At 31.5% G+C, this 14,079-nt stretch overlaps 3 protein-coding genes across 3 annotated transcripts; 2 read left to right on the plus strand and 1 right to left on the minus strand.

Moving 5' to 3' along the window:
- Positions 1–381: 381 nt before the first annotated feature.
- LOC138932744 (uncharacterized) lies at positions 382–2,069 on the plus strand. The gene is made up of 3 exons (XM_070294868.1): positions 382–587; positions 1,144–1,406; positions 1,989–2,069. The coding sequence occupies exons 2-3, from the start codon at positions 1,161–1,163 to the stop codon at positions 2,067–2,069; spliced, it is 327 nt and encodes a 108-aa protein (XP_070150969.1). The 5' UTR covers positions 382–587; positions 1,144–1,160.
- A 328-nt stretch (positions 2,070–2,397) lies between these two features.
- Positions 2,398–5,943, minus strand: LOC138932442 (tropomyosin-1). The gene is made up of 6 exons (XM_070294305.1): positions 5,131–5,943; positions 4,974–5,038; positions 4,819–4,877; positions 4,119–4,286; positions 3,570–3,773; positions 2,398–2,967 (listed from the first exon to the last, which is right to left on the minus strand). The coding sequence occupies exons 2-6, from the start codon at positions 4,999–5,001 to the stop codon at positions 2,659–2,661; spliced, it is 768 nt and encodes a 255-aa protein (XP_070150406.1). The 5' UTR covers positions 5,002–5,038; positions 5,131–5,943; the 3' UTR covers positions 2,398–2,658.
- Positions 5,944–11,234: 5,291 nt separating this feature from the next.
- Positions 11,235–13,928, plus strand: LOC138932185 (antifreeze protein Maxi). The gene is made up of 2 exons (XM_070293765.1): positions 11,235–11,526; positions 12,988–13,928. The coding sequence occupies exons 1-2, from the start codon at positions 11,265–11,267 to the stop codon at positions 13,644–13,646; spliced, it is 921 nt and encodes a 306-aa protein (XP_070149866.1). The 5' UTR covers positions 11,235–11,264; the 3' UTR covers positions 13,647–13,928.
- Positions 13,929–14,079: the final 151 nt, after the last annotated feature.

The following is a 14,079-nucleotide window of genomic DNA, read 5'->3' on the forward strand; positions in this document are numbered from 1 at the left end:
TATGCTGGTAATACAAGCAATAAAAGCACGAACATCTAATGTTGATGAAAAATAGCAAAATCAATATGATTTTAAATACGATAAATTTTACGAGATATATAAAATTCTTTTTTTCTATATTTCTTTTAAATTATTTGTGATATCGCTTCAATATTTAAAATTTATTCAATAATCAAATAAAAATTAATATTTAATGCATTGAATTTTACATTATAATGTAAATTTATAAATAAAAATTGGTATAAATATACTATATATCTATAAATTGATGAATGCTATAATATAAATACTATACTTGCTCGATATTTGATTAAAATAGCGATTGAAAAGATAGTCGTCCTTGACTCAGTTCAACGAAAGAATAATGACCTTGTTTGAAGGTAAACATGAAAAAAGCAGTCGATACAAGTCTCTGTGCTAGTGAATGATCAAGAGATATCGCATTTAATTTGAACTTGTACTCCAAGAAGCCTGGTCGACGACGATGTATATAAGCTTTGCTGCCACGGATTTTGAACTCAGTTAGATAGCACGAAATAAAAGCGCCATTGTTGCAAAATATTATAAATTTCTATAACGTTTGAAAGGTGAATTGTATATTTAAAACGTTATAAAATCTGACGACTTTTACATTCATAGTGCTTGTGGTGCAATATGTGTGAAAAATATGTGTTACAAATAATGTTATAATTGAATTACTTATAATTAAATCAATAAATTTTATATTTATATAAGTAATATTTGCAGTATAATATCTTAAAACATTAAAATGGCACTGCTTTAAAATGCGTGAAAATCAGTTTATAGATTCTGTAGCACATGAAAAAAACATGCAATTCTTGCATGAGGACAGTGTTCAGATTAAATTAAAGTACAATAACGCAGCAAATTAAAAGCGTTGAGAATGAAAACCATTACAATTTTTATTTTTATTATGACATATAATGTTACATATAACGATACATTTTGTCAAAGCTTATATTTTATTTGTCCAATACTATAATCTATAATGCAAAGAAAGCCTACATTGTCAATGTGTGATAAAGAAATCGAGCCGTATTTTAACAGAGATATTTATTTCAATAATAATCATTATTACTCAGATTGTATATTCTTTTAAGTAAAAACATTCTAATTTTACAGAAAAGTGTCAGGAAAAAATGCCGACTATCAGTATGAATGTTATTATCCTGTTCAGTTTAATGTCAACTTGCGTGGCTACGCCGATCTTTTTTGTATCGCCTGAAAGTGCGATACAAGATACAGTGCTAACCCATCCAGCTGTCTTAATTAATTCTGCAATGGAAGACAGTTTGCCCAGTCAATTACGAAATGATTTTTATAAAAAACCGAACGTTGCTACTGGTCTCGCCAAGGAATCCTGGTTTATCGATAAAGAAATGCAGGTACAATATTTTCATTATTTATCCTGTCAGGTAAAATTTAACGAGTATTTATTTTCAATCATTTGAAGCTATTTGTTTATTTCATTAGATTAAAAACTTTCGAGATACAATTACTTCAAATGTTAAATTTTTAATGTTACATATGAATTTCGTCAGCATTTCGTAGTGATATTGATACTATTTATAATATTCAATTATTTAATAATATGAAAAAACTATATGAACTATGTGCGCGGATGTATGCACGTATTGTATGTGTACGTGCGTGCCTGTGTACAAGAATTTGTGTGCATTAATGTTATAGTATTATATATACTATAATATTATGATAAATAAATAAACAAAAATAAAATATATAATTTAAGAAACTTTATATATATTACACAATTCTCTCCAGAACTATAAAAAACTTACTTTATTATACATTTTATTGAATTATTCTTTACCTTTTATTATATAATATTAAATAAAAAACAAAATTACTCTCTTTACATGCTCTAATTGTCTGATTTTTTAATAAATCTAAATTAAATGGTAAATAAAGTTCTCGTAGCTTTCTATAATATTTACATGCTTTTACAGGTAATTGATCGAGAAACAGACAAAATTTCCAGAGAAAAAATCTACAGCATACTACATAATGCTGGACTAGCTCGCAAATAATATTGCGACAATAAATAAGAATTACATAATTTTATCCCCAGTCAGTAAACATTTCAATTAAGACTGTACAATAAAATTAAATTAAATAAAAAAATAATTTTCTGTGAATTGTTTCCAATACTTGGAAATTTTGAGAATATATATTTACTCGCTTGCGATTTCTTGCAGTTTCTTTTTTACATATGTACAATTAGATAAGCGATAAGAACTAAACAGAACTATTTATACGCGTATACGTAAAATAATTTTTGTTTTATAATAAACAATGCAATATCTTTTAACTATATAAATTTACATAAAAGTTAGTAATTAGCTTACACTTTGTTAATATGTGGTATCCTTTTCATTTATTGTATACTCATGTACAGGTTATCAAACATGATTTGTCAAGTTAGTGTACACGTGCAATCTCCTAAAACTATACGATCTGCATTTCTTCCTCAATCATTTATTATAAAGGATATGTATAAACGTGAAATCTGTATATTTGTAAAAAAAAAGTCGTTCAAAATTGTTAAAGTGTAAGCATGATCTTATTAGTATTAATCGTGATCATATTAATTTGATAAGTCTTCCTGCATGTCTTATCTCAAGAAGTAGCTCGCATCGCAGTTGAGTGTGTCATCCGCAATCTCCTAAGATTCGCCAATCTCCTTTTGTTTCTAGCGTTCACTTTCGCTTCGTGCGCAGAAGCGTTAGCTTTGGCCGCTGCACGACTCGTGTTCGCGAGATCCTGCCGAGCACTTCGTAATTGATTTGACAATTCATCCACTCGTCTTCTGGCCGCTTCTAGTAGTTCTTCTTTCTCTCGTAGCGATCTTTGCACTCCGCTCGCAGCCGCCTGAGCATTTGCCGCGTTTGATTTGGCTGTACGCACTGCATTCGTCAATGTCTTCAACTGTAGTTTCAAAATATAACGCATAGCATTTATAAACTGTATAACATAAAGAAAAAGAGAAATTTTCAGAACAATTTTCATCTTTTTGCACATTTAACAAACTCAAGGCCAGCTTTTTTTAAATTGTCAATAAGCGGTTTCATTTCTATATACAATATGTATGTATATATATATATATATATATATATATATATATATATATATATAATTATACATAAATACATACATAAATAAATAAATAAAATAATCTGTAACATTGGAGAAAAGAACTACCATTTCTTTCCATATTTTGATAAAGTGTTAGAAGTAGTTTTCAGTTTTTCTTGAAATCTTCGACAAGGATATAAAGATATGTAAGACATACGAAAGAGTATAGAAAAAATAAAACAAATTATAAAAAAGATCAATAGAGTCAATATTTAAATAAAAATATAAAAAATATTCAAAGACGAACCGTCATAAATCAAGTCTTGTTAAATTTTGATCTAAATAATTCAAAATAAAACGTGAAATATCTTTTTAGATTGCAATTTACATATTCGGGACACATTCGTCTTGTTATTATCAGTCAACTTGTGACTTCACCTCGGTTATTAATGTACCTGATCTTGTGACTGCCGCGCTGCCTGGATCGCAGCATTGACGTTAGCTTGCGCTTGTTGCAAAGAAGACGTTTCTTCCTGAACCACCGATTGTGCTTCCTTTATTTCTTCTAGCAGCTGTTCGACCATCGCCTCTTTACCTGATAAGGCCGCTTCAGCGGCTTTAGCAGCTTGAACCGCCTTCTCCGCCAGTTGCGTCTTTACCTATAAGTATACGATGGCATATTTGCTGAACAAAATATTAATCTTAACATGCAAATATATACAAAGACAGTTAACGAGGCAAATCATTCTCGTGCTGCTAATTCTACAGTTTTACGCGACACATTCCATTAGCAATAACATGCGCACAGATCCTAATCTGACACAGATAATTATATGTCAGAATATTGGAGAGAGAGAGGAACTTTTTTATTACTATGTATGCACATATATATGTATGTGTGTGTGCGCATGTGTATGTACATATGTGTAAATTCTGCTATTAATAAATTTTTTTCAAAAAATATGTATTATATAAATAAAAGGCAAGAAAACATTTTTGAGTACTTGACGCGCTGCTTGTTGACCAGCGATATTCTGTGCTTCAGACGCGGCTTTTGCTTCTTGCGCCGCTTTCTGCGCGATGTTGCTTGCGTTTTCAACGGTCTTTTTCTGAGCATTAGATAAAGCGCTACGACAATTTCCACTTTCAGTATGACGCATGTCTACTCGATTCTGTAATTGTTTATCATATATTTATAATATAATACAAGATAAAAAATAAGATAAAAAATATTCTTTTAGTAAAGTTTTTTTATATGATAATTAAGATTTACGCGCGCGCGCGCGCGCGTTTGTGTGTGTGTGTGTGTGTGTGTGAATGTTTGTTAAATTAAAGAAAATTTACACTATACGTGCGCCGGTAAATGTAAATCGCAAATAAACATAAATGTGCTAAACTTATAGTTAAAAATTGCCACGAATGGCTGTAAATAGTTCATTATATTTGTGTTCCAAAAACTGAAAAGATAGAGCTCTACATAAATATTTACAAATTTATTTTATACATCTTGTGATGATGAAAATATTTGTTAATTTCTAATTCAAAAATAAAATAATAATTAATAATCGTAAATTTATAATCGATCAATATTGGCGACATAATGATAGGTTATTAATAATATTTAGATGTTTCAGAGAGGAGAAATTAAAACTGTTCAAATCTGATGTTATTAAAATTTTTGAATAAGAATGAATTAAAACTTACCTCATTAATCGGGACTTTGTGAATCCGGCCACAATCGGATTCTACAAGTATCAGCATGACTAAAAAGCAGCATATTGGTTATAATTGAAATATAAATTATTTGACACGTAAAATCTTGATACGAATATTTAATTAAATATATAAGTTGCACTCACTGATATAAAAAATATGGGATACGTCCATTCTGAGGAATAAATTTAAATAAGCACGTTGTTTCTTTCTGTGGAAAAAAATTATAACAAACCATAATAAGTTTGTATCGACCAAATGCTTTTTATCTATTATATATTTGACAACAAAAACAGTTAATACTTTCTTCGAGATATTTAGGCTGCATTCGGGAAGCACGCTATTGGCGCAAATTATCGTCGGAGATCGTTCGAGGAGACGCTTTTTGGCGTTATGAAATCGATGATGACGTCATTCTAAAAAGCGGCGTGACGTCATTATTCGAGCTATTATTCTCGAGGTGAGGCACGAGATGCTATTAGCACTTAGCACTGATTGGCGCTTATTCTCTCCTCGAACATGCTCGAACACTTGATTGCGCAGGCATAACCCCCCCAAAAAAACGAAAACAAGAACGAAAACATTTATTGCTTTATATTTGCACCAACATCGGCCATGTTGCGAATTTTATTCGGCTGCGTTTGAGGAGCTTACTATCGCTATCGTGCTATTGGCTCCCCGAACAAAGTTTGTAGCGTTTGCGTTTATAGCGTTAATAGCGTCTCCTCGAATGCAGCCTTTAATACAATTAAGTGAAGTTATACAATATCATATATGGCCCGCTCTTTTCCTCATTTGTATAAAAAAATGAAAACTTGATAATATAATACAAATATTTTCTAAAAACATCTTTTGTCAAACACAATTATATACTTTTTTGATACTTTCGAATGTGTAAAAACATTTAATAAATAAAATCTATTTAATAATCTTATATAAACAGACGATAGATAGAAAATGTGACGACTCTTTTTACAGTTTTATATAATTGACATTTCCTTAATTCCACGAGAAATCGTACAGATAGAACTCATTGTTCAATCGGACGAACGCCTTTATATATCTACGATTTTAGATATATTGCAATGTCTCGCAATTATAAATAACTATACAGAGTTCAAATGTAGATAAATCTTTTTCGAAATAGAATTTACGGTAGAAAGTAATCGCGATTTTTCATCAGATTCAGCTTTTTATTTGTAGATATAAAAGTAACATCTTATTTTTTAAAATTTACATGTTGTAAATTTAAAAAAAAAATTATAGAAAATTATATACATATACATACATACTAAAACAATAAACATAATTCATGATATTTTGACTGATTATAATGGACCTTTTTCCCGTGTAACTATTTCTTCTTTTTTAAATAATTTTATTATTTTAATTCTTGAAGAATTAGTGGAATAATATCGTGATGTCCATGCAGCATTCCGCTCTACTTCAGCTAACCTTATATAATAAAATAATTTCAAGTACTATATCATCCAACTCATTTGTTATGCAGATGCAATCTCAATACATGCGCGATATGTTGGTATATGTATTTTCTGTATGATATTATTCCAGATGATTTTCATATATCTCTCTCTTCCTACAATATTATATATTTGCTCATAGCTTTTATTTACGCGCATTTGCATTTCTATTTGTCATATACAGGGTGCCCAGTAAAGATTGTGCCAACGCTTGTGAGCAGATAGAGTACAGTAAACTGAACAGAAAAATCCTGTAAAATTTTTTTTTTATAACGCTTAATTAAGGAGTTATTATCGAGTAAAGTCTGATCAAATCAACGCCGATTTTAAGCCGGACGTACGTCGGTGAGCCGCCTGCTTGGGGCGCGTTCCACTTAACTTTATTGATTTTATTGTTGATAATAATATTTGTTATAATATATAATTGGCATAATATGAAAAAAATGGTTCAATAATTAAAGTAATAATTAAATTTGTTTCTCTTAAATCAATGGAAAGCGCTAATAGGAAGAGAGAGAGAGAGAGAGAGAGAGAGAGAGAGAGAGAGAGAGAGAGAGAGAGAGAGAGAGAGAGAGAGAGAGAGAGAGAGAGAGAGAGAGAGAGAGAGAGAGAGAGAGAGAATAAAACATAATAGGTAGAAAATAATATTAGCAGAGTGCTATTTTAAAGGTCTTACAATCCCTTCCGTAGATTAGTTGAACCAGACAAGACTATAAGAGGTCTGATGAACGAGTAACTGGTATCAGTTCTCAGCTTTCTTTGCGCAAGGACAACTCCTATTCTCTAAGCGATTGACTGTCTATCTTAGTGTGTGTCTATATGTCAAGTAAGTACAGACATTCTTTGTCATTAGTTTCGAAAATACTTGCTTTCGTGATTTGTTCGAAAGTATGAAATCAAAACAAATTTTAAAAATAATTCCTGAATAGCAGAAATCTTGCTTTAAAATATATACAGAATGTATCTGAAATGATGCACTAAACTTTAGGAGCGTATTTTAGAGGTCAAAATAAGACTTTTTTTTCTTATAAACATGGGTCTGCAAATGAACCCCCCTCCGAGCTTGGCAAATTATCGTTTTCATAATATATGTTTTTATTTTTTCATTTTAGTGGCTTACTTTACTTCATAATTTACTATACCAAATTTCAACCTTCTACCATTCTTTTTCTGAAATATAGCCAATTTTTAATTTTTTCCCCAAACTTTAGGGGTCTCTAGCTCGGGAGAGGGTTCATTTGCGTACCTATGTTTAGAGGAAAAAAGTCTTATTTTGTCCTCTAGAATATGCTAAAGTTTAGTGCATCATTTCAGATACACCCTGTATATAGTAAAAACAAACAATTTAAAATTTAGACAAGGTAAATCGGTGATAAGGAAAATGAGAAAAAAATTATGACTAGTTGGAAAAAACAATAGGTAAGGCGCGATAAAACATCGTTCTTAATGAAAATATTTTTTTATATGTAAGAAAATAGTTTTGCAATAAAAATATTTTGATCTGTAAAATTTGATGCTTTGAAACTTTGAAAACTATAAAAAGAACTATAATCATTTAGAGATATTTGGTAATATCAAAAAATATTTATAAATATTTGAAACAATTTTATAATTATGATTTTAAAATATATATAATTTTATTCTAATACACATACACACATACACATTTTTTTATTTTATATTTTTATAAGATGTTTTTGGAGATCATTTATATTTTTCACTTTTAAAATTAGAACTGTTTATTTTATAAATTACAATGCAACACTGCAATATTTTTAATTTTAGAATATTTAAGATCGGTCTGTGGACATACATAAATCATTTATTTCCACATTGAGCAAAAATCAATTGCGTTATATAATTCATTTCGCAAGTTACTCTTTACAATAATTTACACTTCTTAAGGATGTATATGTTATATATCAAAACATTGACAAAAGCATGAAAATTTTGTAGACTGTGCTACTATTTCTTCTGAATATGTGTGCAAAACCTGCACAGTTTCATTGAACACAATTCTCTTAACGGTTGGGAAATTATTTAAGTTTAAAGTTTGTATTGATTCTTATAAAAAAGCGCGTATTGTAGCACTCATTGACAAATTTGACAAGGAAGAAACATTGTCAGCAAAATAAAAATTTTCACATATATCAAGAAAACTCTAAAAAATATTTGTGCTTAATTTGTGATCCACTTACTCACATTTAAAAGTTGTTTACTAAAAATTGTACCATAGAGGAATATTTATTGTAACCCGAAATCTTTCTGTAAATTATTCGTTTTTTTGTTTCTTGCAATTGATTTCAGGTATTTACGTTCAAAAGTTTTCGTCATAAATTAGGAAAAATCTTAATTACAACTATTTTATTTTACGAAAACATTAAAAACCTTATTATTTTGTATTTCAAACAATATAAACGTAAGAAATATGTTCTTTTTAAATTTGGACAGCTTTTTGTATTGTACAGCTTTTTACTATTGCAGTATCATTTCGTTTCGTAGTCTAATCTTGACATAAATAATTCATATTAGTGTAATAAAACCAATAATAATAAATCAATTTTATTATTGATTTGCTATGCATTATTAATAAATTTTATCCACCTAATTATAAACATATCTTTGCTGTTGCTTTGTATATTTAAATAAATAGCTGTAAAAAATATTACATATTGATATTCTTCAAATTTATGGTTTCCTTGTTACTTTTTTAAAATTAATCGCATCTTTAATAATAAATAAAAGTTTTTTTTTATACAATTCAAAGTGAGAGAGTTATTTTTAGCTGCCATTAAAAAGTTTACATACAATTCAGAGATATTACCTTATAATTTGAATAATTAAATTTTTTATAACATGTGTAATGTAATTCCATAGAAATTGTATGAGAAACGTCATATAAATCATATAAATCGTCATATAACGTTATATAAATCACACACATGAATCAATTTTACATTTTTGTTAATAATCAAAATAAGAGAACGTAGATTGATATAAAATATAGTTAATGTAATCAATTTGTTTGTGCGGAGAAGAATTAAGTTTTTATACGTTTCAAACTTTACTCGCTCGAAAATGTAAAAAACCCAGTGTGTTTCTTAATTTATGCAAAATCATATATCGTATAATGATATAACTAGAATCTGTCAAAAATGCCTTGTTACAAAGACAAAAATGAAAATTGACAATATTGGGAGAAATTATTTTATTATATATCTATTAATTACATTTTGTTGTTTACATAATTATTTTAAATTAATATCGGAGAAAATAAAGAAAATGCCCATTAGTTATACATATATATATATAGATATATATATATATATATATATATATATATATATATATATATATATATTTATATTGTTATATATAAAATGTTATATAAATATAATATTCAAATATAATATTATATTTTTTATTATATATATATATATATATATTGTTTATATAAAATATGTATGTGTGTGATCAAAACGTAAATTTAAAATTTAGATTATAATCGTATTTGCAAGCAACTTCAATTATGGTTTTATAGCTATCTATTATCTATATAGTGTTGTATCGCTTACGTTAGGTCAGATCTCATATAAGATAAAAATCTCATAATATACAAATGACGTACACGAGCGCTTTTCAGAGCGAAACGAAACCGGGTTTTCGATTTTAAGTGATCGTGATGTATAATTGCGACACTTGGAAAGGTGGTGCCTGCGTCATAAGCACGTGTATATACATACAAGTTATTCTAATCATTCATGCATCGGCATTTCTATTTTTAATTTTTTTTATTAAATAATATATGATGTAAAGAGATTAAATTCCAAGATACAGTCGTGTAAATGATCATCTCGTATCAGTTTAATCTCTTATCCACTGTGTATCGATCGGTATGATATATCGATCTCTTTCGTGATTTTCTTTAAGTTTTTATGCGTCACTTTCTCTGGCCGCTTAATCAAAGCAATATTGCAGTACGATCAATTATTATGCAACATGATACCGTATCATCGCCGCGGCACAATAGTTTTCTTTTTTCACGCCTGAATTGATTTATACTCAACCAATCAGTCTCATCGTGCAGTCATGCGCATCGTTGACGGAACTGGAAAGAAATTTTCGTGATAGAAACAAGCCAGGCAGAGAAAAAGCAATTACGAAACTGAATCAACATAAATAATAAAACCTGAAATGCATCGCCGCACTTTAGAGATTTCCAACATTTTTCGATATACGATGTAGTAATTTCATTCTCTCTTCTTGAAAAAAAGAAAAGAATGAATTTTTCTTAAAGAAATAATTAATATACAAAAATATAGTAAGAACGTAGTTCAATATTTATACAAATCTCATCCAAAATTTATTCACATATGCATTGATGTAGTCATGCAAACGCTCAACTAATTTTAAAATTGAGTCCGCAAATCGATTCCATTGATATTGCGCTATGTTATATTTTTTTAACGTAATCGAATATGTAAATGAATATTGATTATTGTGATCAATTGACAAATTCGCTTCTACGTATGTAGACCGCACGTCAATGAGAGAAAAAATATCAAAAGAAATAATTGCGGGACACGAAAGGAAATTCAGTATCATCTTGCATATCCGCTGTTATACGTCTAAAAAATAAATTATAAACTCGAATATTATTCTTATTTTTTTTCATAGTTATAATATAAAGATTTATACTGAAGCAATATAAGAATCGTTCGCTATGTGAATTCTTTTACATATTTTATGTTTTATAGAATTCATTTACCTGTATAGAACTTTAAGTCAATGCAAAAAGATTTTAAAATTAAATAATTAAATAATTATATCGCAATTTACATTTTTTATAAAATTGATTAATCAATTTTAACTTTGTTTTAGCTTTGTTTTAACTTTCTATTAATTTTTGGCTTTTACAGATATTTATTAATCGCAAGAAAAATTCAATACTTCAACATGAAGATCCTGTTGGTGTTCCTGGTTTGTGTGACTCTCACGTATTGCAGCAAAGCTAAAAAGCAGATTCACGATCAACAAATAGTTGATAATTATGAGTTTGAATATGTGGATCACGGTGCACCCGCATTAGGATTGATTGAGTCAAATTCTCATTATGTCGAAACAGTACCCGTCGCGACAGTAGCTGCGAGTGGTCATCGCTCAAGTCTTATTCGGCCTGGTTATAGTGTGGGTGGACCTTTAGCCAGTATAGCTAAAGGTTAGATATGTTAAACTTGGCAATCATTCTTTTTTTTTCATCCCGCGCGATAATGTCGATACGAGCAATAAGTAATTGTAATACTCGTAAATAGAGATAATATAGCATTGCGCGGTGTACAATATTATATACATACAGGGTGATTCTGAAGGTTACGACAAACTTCAGGAGCGTATAGAGGGGTCCGAACATAGTAACTTTGACTAGGAACTCGCATGTTCTCTGAAGTAATCCTGAATTGATATAAACCTTTGAATGAAAGGAACTATATTATGAACCACGAACTTATGTATAAGAACAGAACACATGAAGTTTATAATTGATTACGTAATGATGCCGCTCATTACGTGGCGCTAGCAGGATATCTTGGCCAGCTTATTTCAACTTACCCTAATATACGCAAATATTAATGTACGCATATTTCATTCTCAAATACAATTAATCGAAACGCGGATTCTGAATTTTGAAATTGAAGCGGACAAAGTATTCTACTAGCGCCACGTAGTAGCCGACATCATTATTTTGCCACCATTCAGTATAGGTGGTATAGGAGAGAGTTAGAGCCGTGTTGTGGACAACATTCCAATGAGAGAAATAATCTTAATTTGTACAAAATTTAATAATTAATCAAAGGTTATATGGACACAATAATATTGTATAGTATTACAAAAAGTGTTCAAAGTTCATCACAATGCAAGCATTCATCAAACGAAACTTTGGCGCACTTTATTAAATACTCCAGGCATATCCCGGATCACATTGAATGCTGCAAGTGTTTCTGGATCGTTCACCGGTGTCTCGTAAACGAAGCTTTTAATATGCTCCCAAAAGAAGAATCTCTTTTGCTCCTTCAAGAAGCATCAAGATCACGATGGTATATACAAGTCTTGAAACTCCAATGGTGGGGCAAAGTCGCTTAATAAAGCAGTTTTTAGTTTTCTAATGATCGCTAGAGTCGCTGCAATAGGATAACCGCTATGACGAGAGACGTCGGCGGTCGGGGGGTGGAGGGGGGGATATCTCTCTAACTCTATTTTCGAAAGGGGAGAAAAAAAGACAGCGAGATATTCCCCCGATCTCCGGCGTCTCTCGTCATAGCGGTTATCCTACCGCAACGACTCTAGCGGCCATTAGAGAACTAAAAACTGTTTCATTAAGCGACCATATCCCCACTACTGAAATTGTGACCTGTTTCAAGACCTGTATGTACGACTGTGGTTAAGATAGGCTTGTACCGATTACTTCAAAAAACATGGAATCCTAGTCAAAAGTTGCTATATTCCGACTCCTTTATACGCTTCTAAAGTTTGCCAGTAATTTTTAGAATCTCTCTCTCTCTCTCTCTCTCTCTCTCTCTCTCTCTCTATATATATATATATATATATATATATATATATATATATATATATAAAGTGAGCGCGTTTCATACTCCATTTACGTGTACGGATACCTTGGTTATAGGAGCCGCTGATCAGGCTCACACGCAGTTGAATCAGCAACCATCAGCGGCTGGACAGGCGGCATATGTAGCCAAGAATACGCTAGCTCAAGCGGCAGCGCAATCCGCGGCGACAGCCGCTGCAGCTTTGGCCGGCAAACAGATTATCGTAATGGGTCTGGAACAACAGTCGAGGGACGCACAAGTCGCGGTAGACGGTGAGAAGCAACAACTTCAACAGGCCCAACGTGCGGCCACAGCCGCAAGAAATGCGGCGCAACAAGCAATGCATCAAGTGCAAGTGATAACCACAGCGTTAAATGCGGCGCAAGCGACCGCCGAACATGCTGCACAAGCGGCATCGGAAGCTGCGGCCGAGCTGGCCGCGCAAACGACAATGGTGGGCCAAGCTAAAGCACGTGCTGAAACGATAGCTGAACAACTCGCGGCGGCGCGCTTAGATTTTGACACAACGCAGGCGGCGGCGCAAAAGGCTGCCAATGCCGCCCAAGCCGCGCAGAGCAATGCAGCGGCTGCAGCCGCGCACGCGGCCAACACCGCGGCTGCGACTGCGACCGCAAATCATCCGGTCTCTTTGCACGCCGTCCCCGCCGACGAGCCTCTCAGTCTGGCCAACACCTTGCCCATAGACGCATTAAGTTATAAGGGTTATCACCTTTAAAGGCCATCCCCGCTTCGCGCCTCTTCCTTTGCAATTCATCCCTTTGCATGTGTACTGCGTCACTTACTCATTGATATGGCGGCGCTATACACAAAGATGCCTGGGTCTCTTTTGCTCCTTTCTAATCAGTCAGGCTCAGCGATTGTGCGCATTATCATCATTTGTGCGTTTACTTGCCAGACTGCAGAATAAAATATTGTTGCCATCCTAAACTGTACGTTATTCTCTTTCTTTCCCGAGAAATGTCTAAACTTATTCTTCAGTCGTTTCGCGCGCACAAACTTTCTGGTGTATATACATATTACGTTAATTTTTCCTTAATAAAAATTTAATGAAAAATGCCTGATTGTGTAGATCATTATTTAACATCGAGGATTGATATGTTTTAGCAAAGTAAGATACTGAAATGATTAAATATATAGATGATATAATA

This window comes from Polyergus mexicanus, unplaced genomic scaffold (assembly GCF_030449975.1).
Source record: "Polyergus mexicanus isolate NDT 795.1 unplaced genomic scaffold, iyPolMexi1.0 SCAF_4, whole genome shotgun sequence".
Classification (NCBI taxonomy): domain Eukaryota; kingdom Metazoa; phylum Arthropoda; class Insecta; order Hymenoptera; family Formicidae; genus Polyergus; species Polyergus mexicanus.

Coding starts and splice junctions, on each gene's coding strand:
- LOC138932442 (XM_070294305.1), bottom strand. CDS start 5,001: ATGGACGTATCCCATATTTTTTATATCA. Junction 4,287..4,818: donor ACAAAGTCCCGATTAATGAG/GTAAGTTTTAAT, acceptor AAACAATTACAG/AATCGAGTAGACATGCGTCA. Junction 2,968..3,569: donor CGCGGCAGTCACAAGATCAG/GTACATTAATAA, acceptor TTGAAACTACAG/TTGAAGACATTGACGAATGC.
- LOC138932744 (XM_070294868.1), top strand. CDS start 1,161: ATGCCGACTATCAGTATGAATGTTATTATCCTGTTCAGTTTAATGTCA. Junction 1,407..1,988: donor TTATCGATAAAGAAATGCAG/GTACAATATTTT, acceptor ATGCTTTTACAG/GTAATTGATCGAGAAACAGA.
- LOC138932185 (XM_070293765.1), top strand. CDS start 11,265: ATGAAGATCCTGTTGGTGTTCCTGGTTTGTGTGACTCTCACGTATTGC. Junction 11,527..12,987: donor TTTAGCCAGTATAGCTAAAG/GTTAGATATGTT, acceptor CCTTGGTTATAG/GAGCCGCTGATCAGGCTCAC.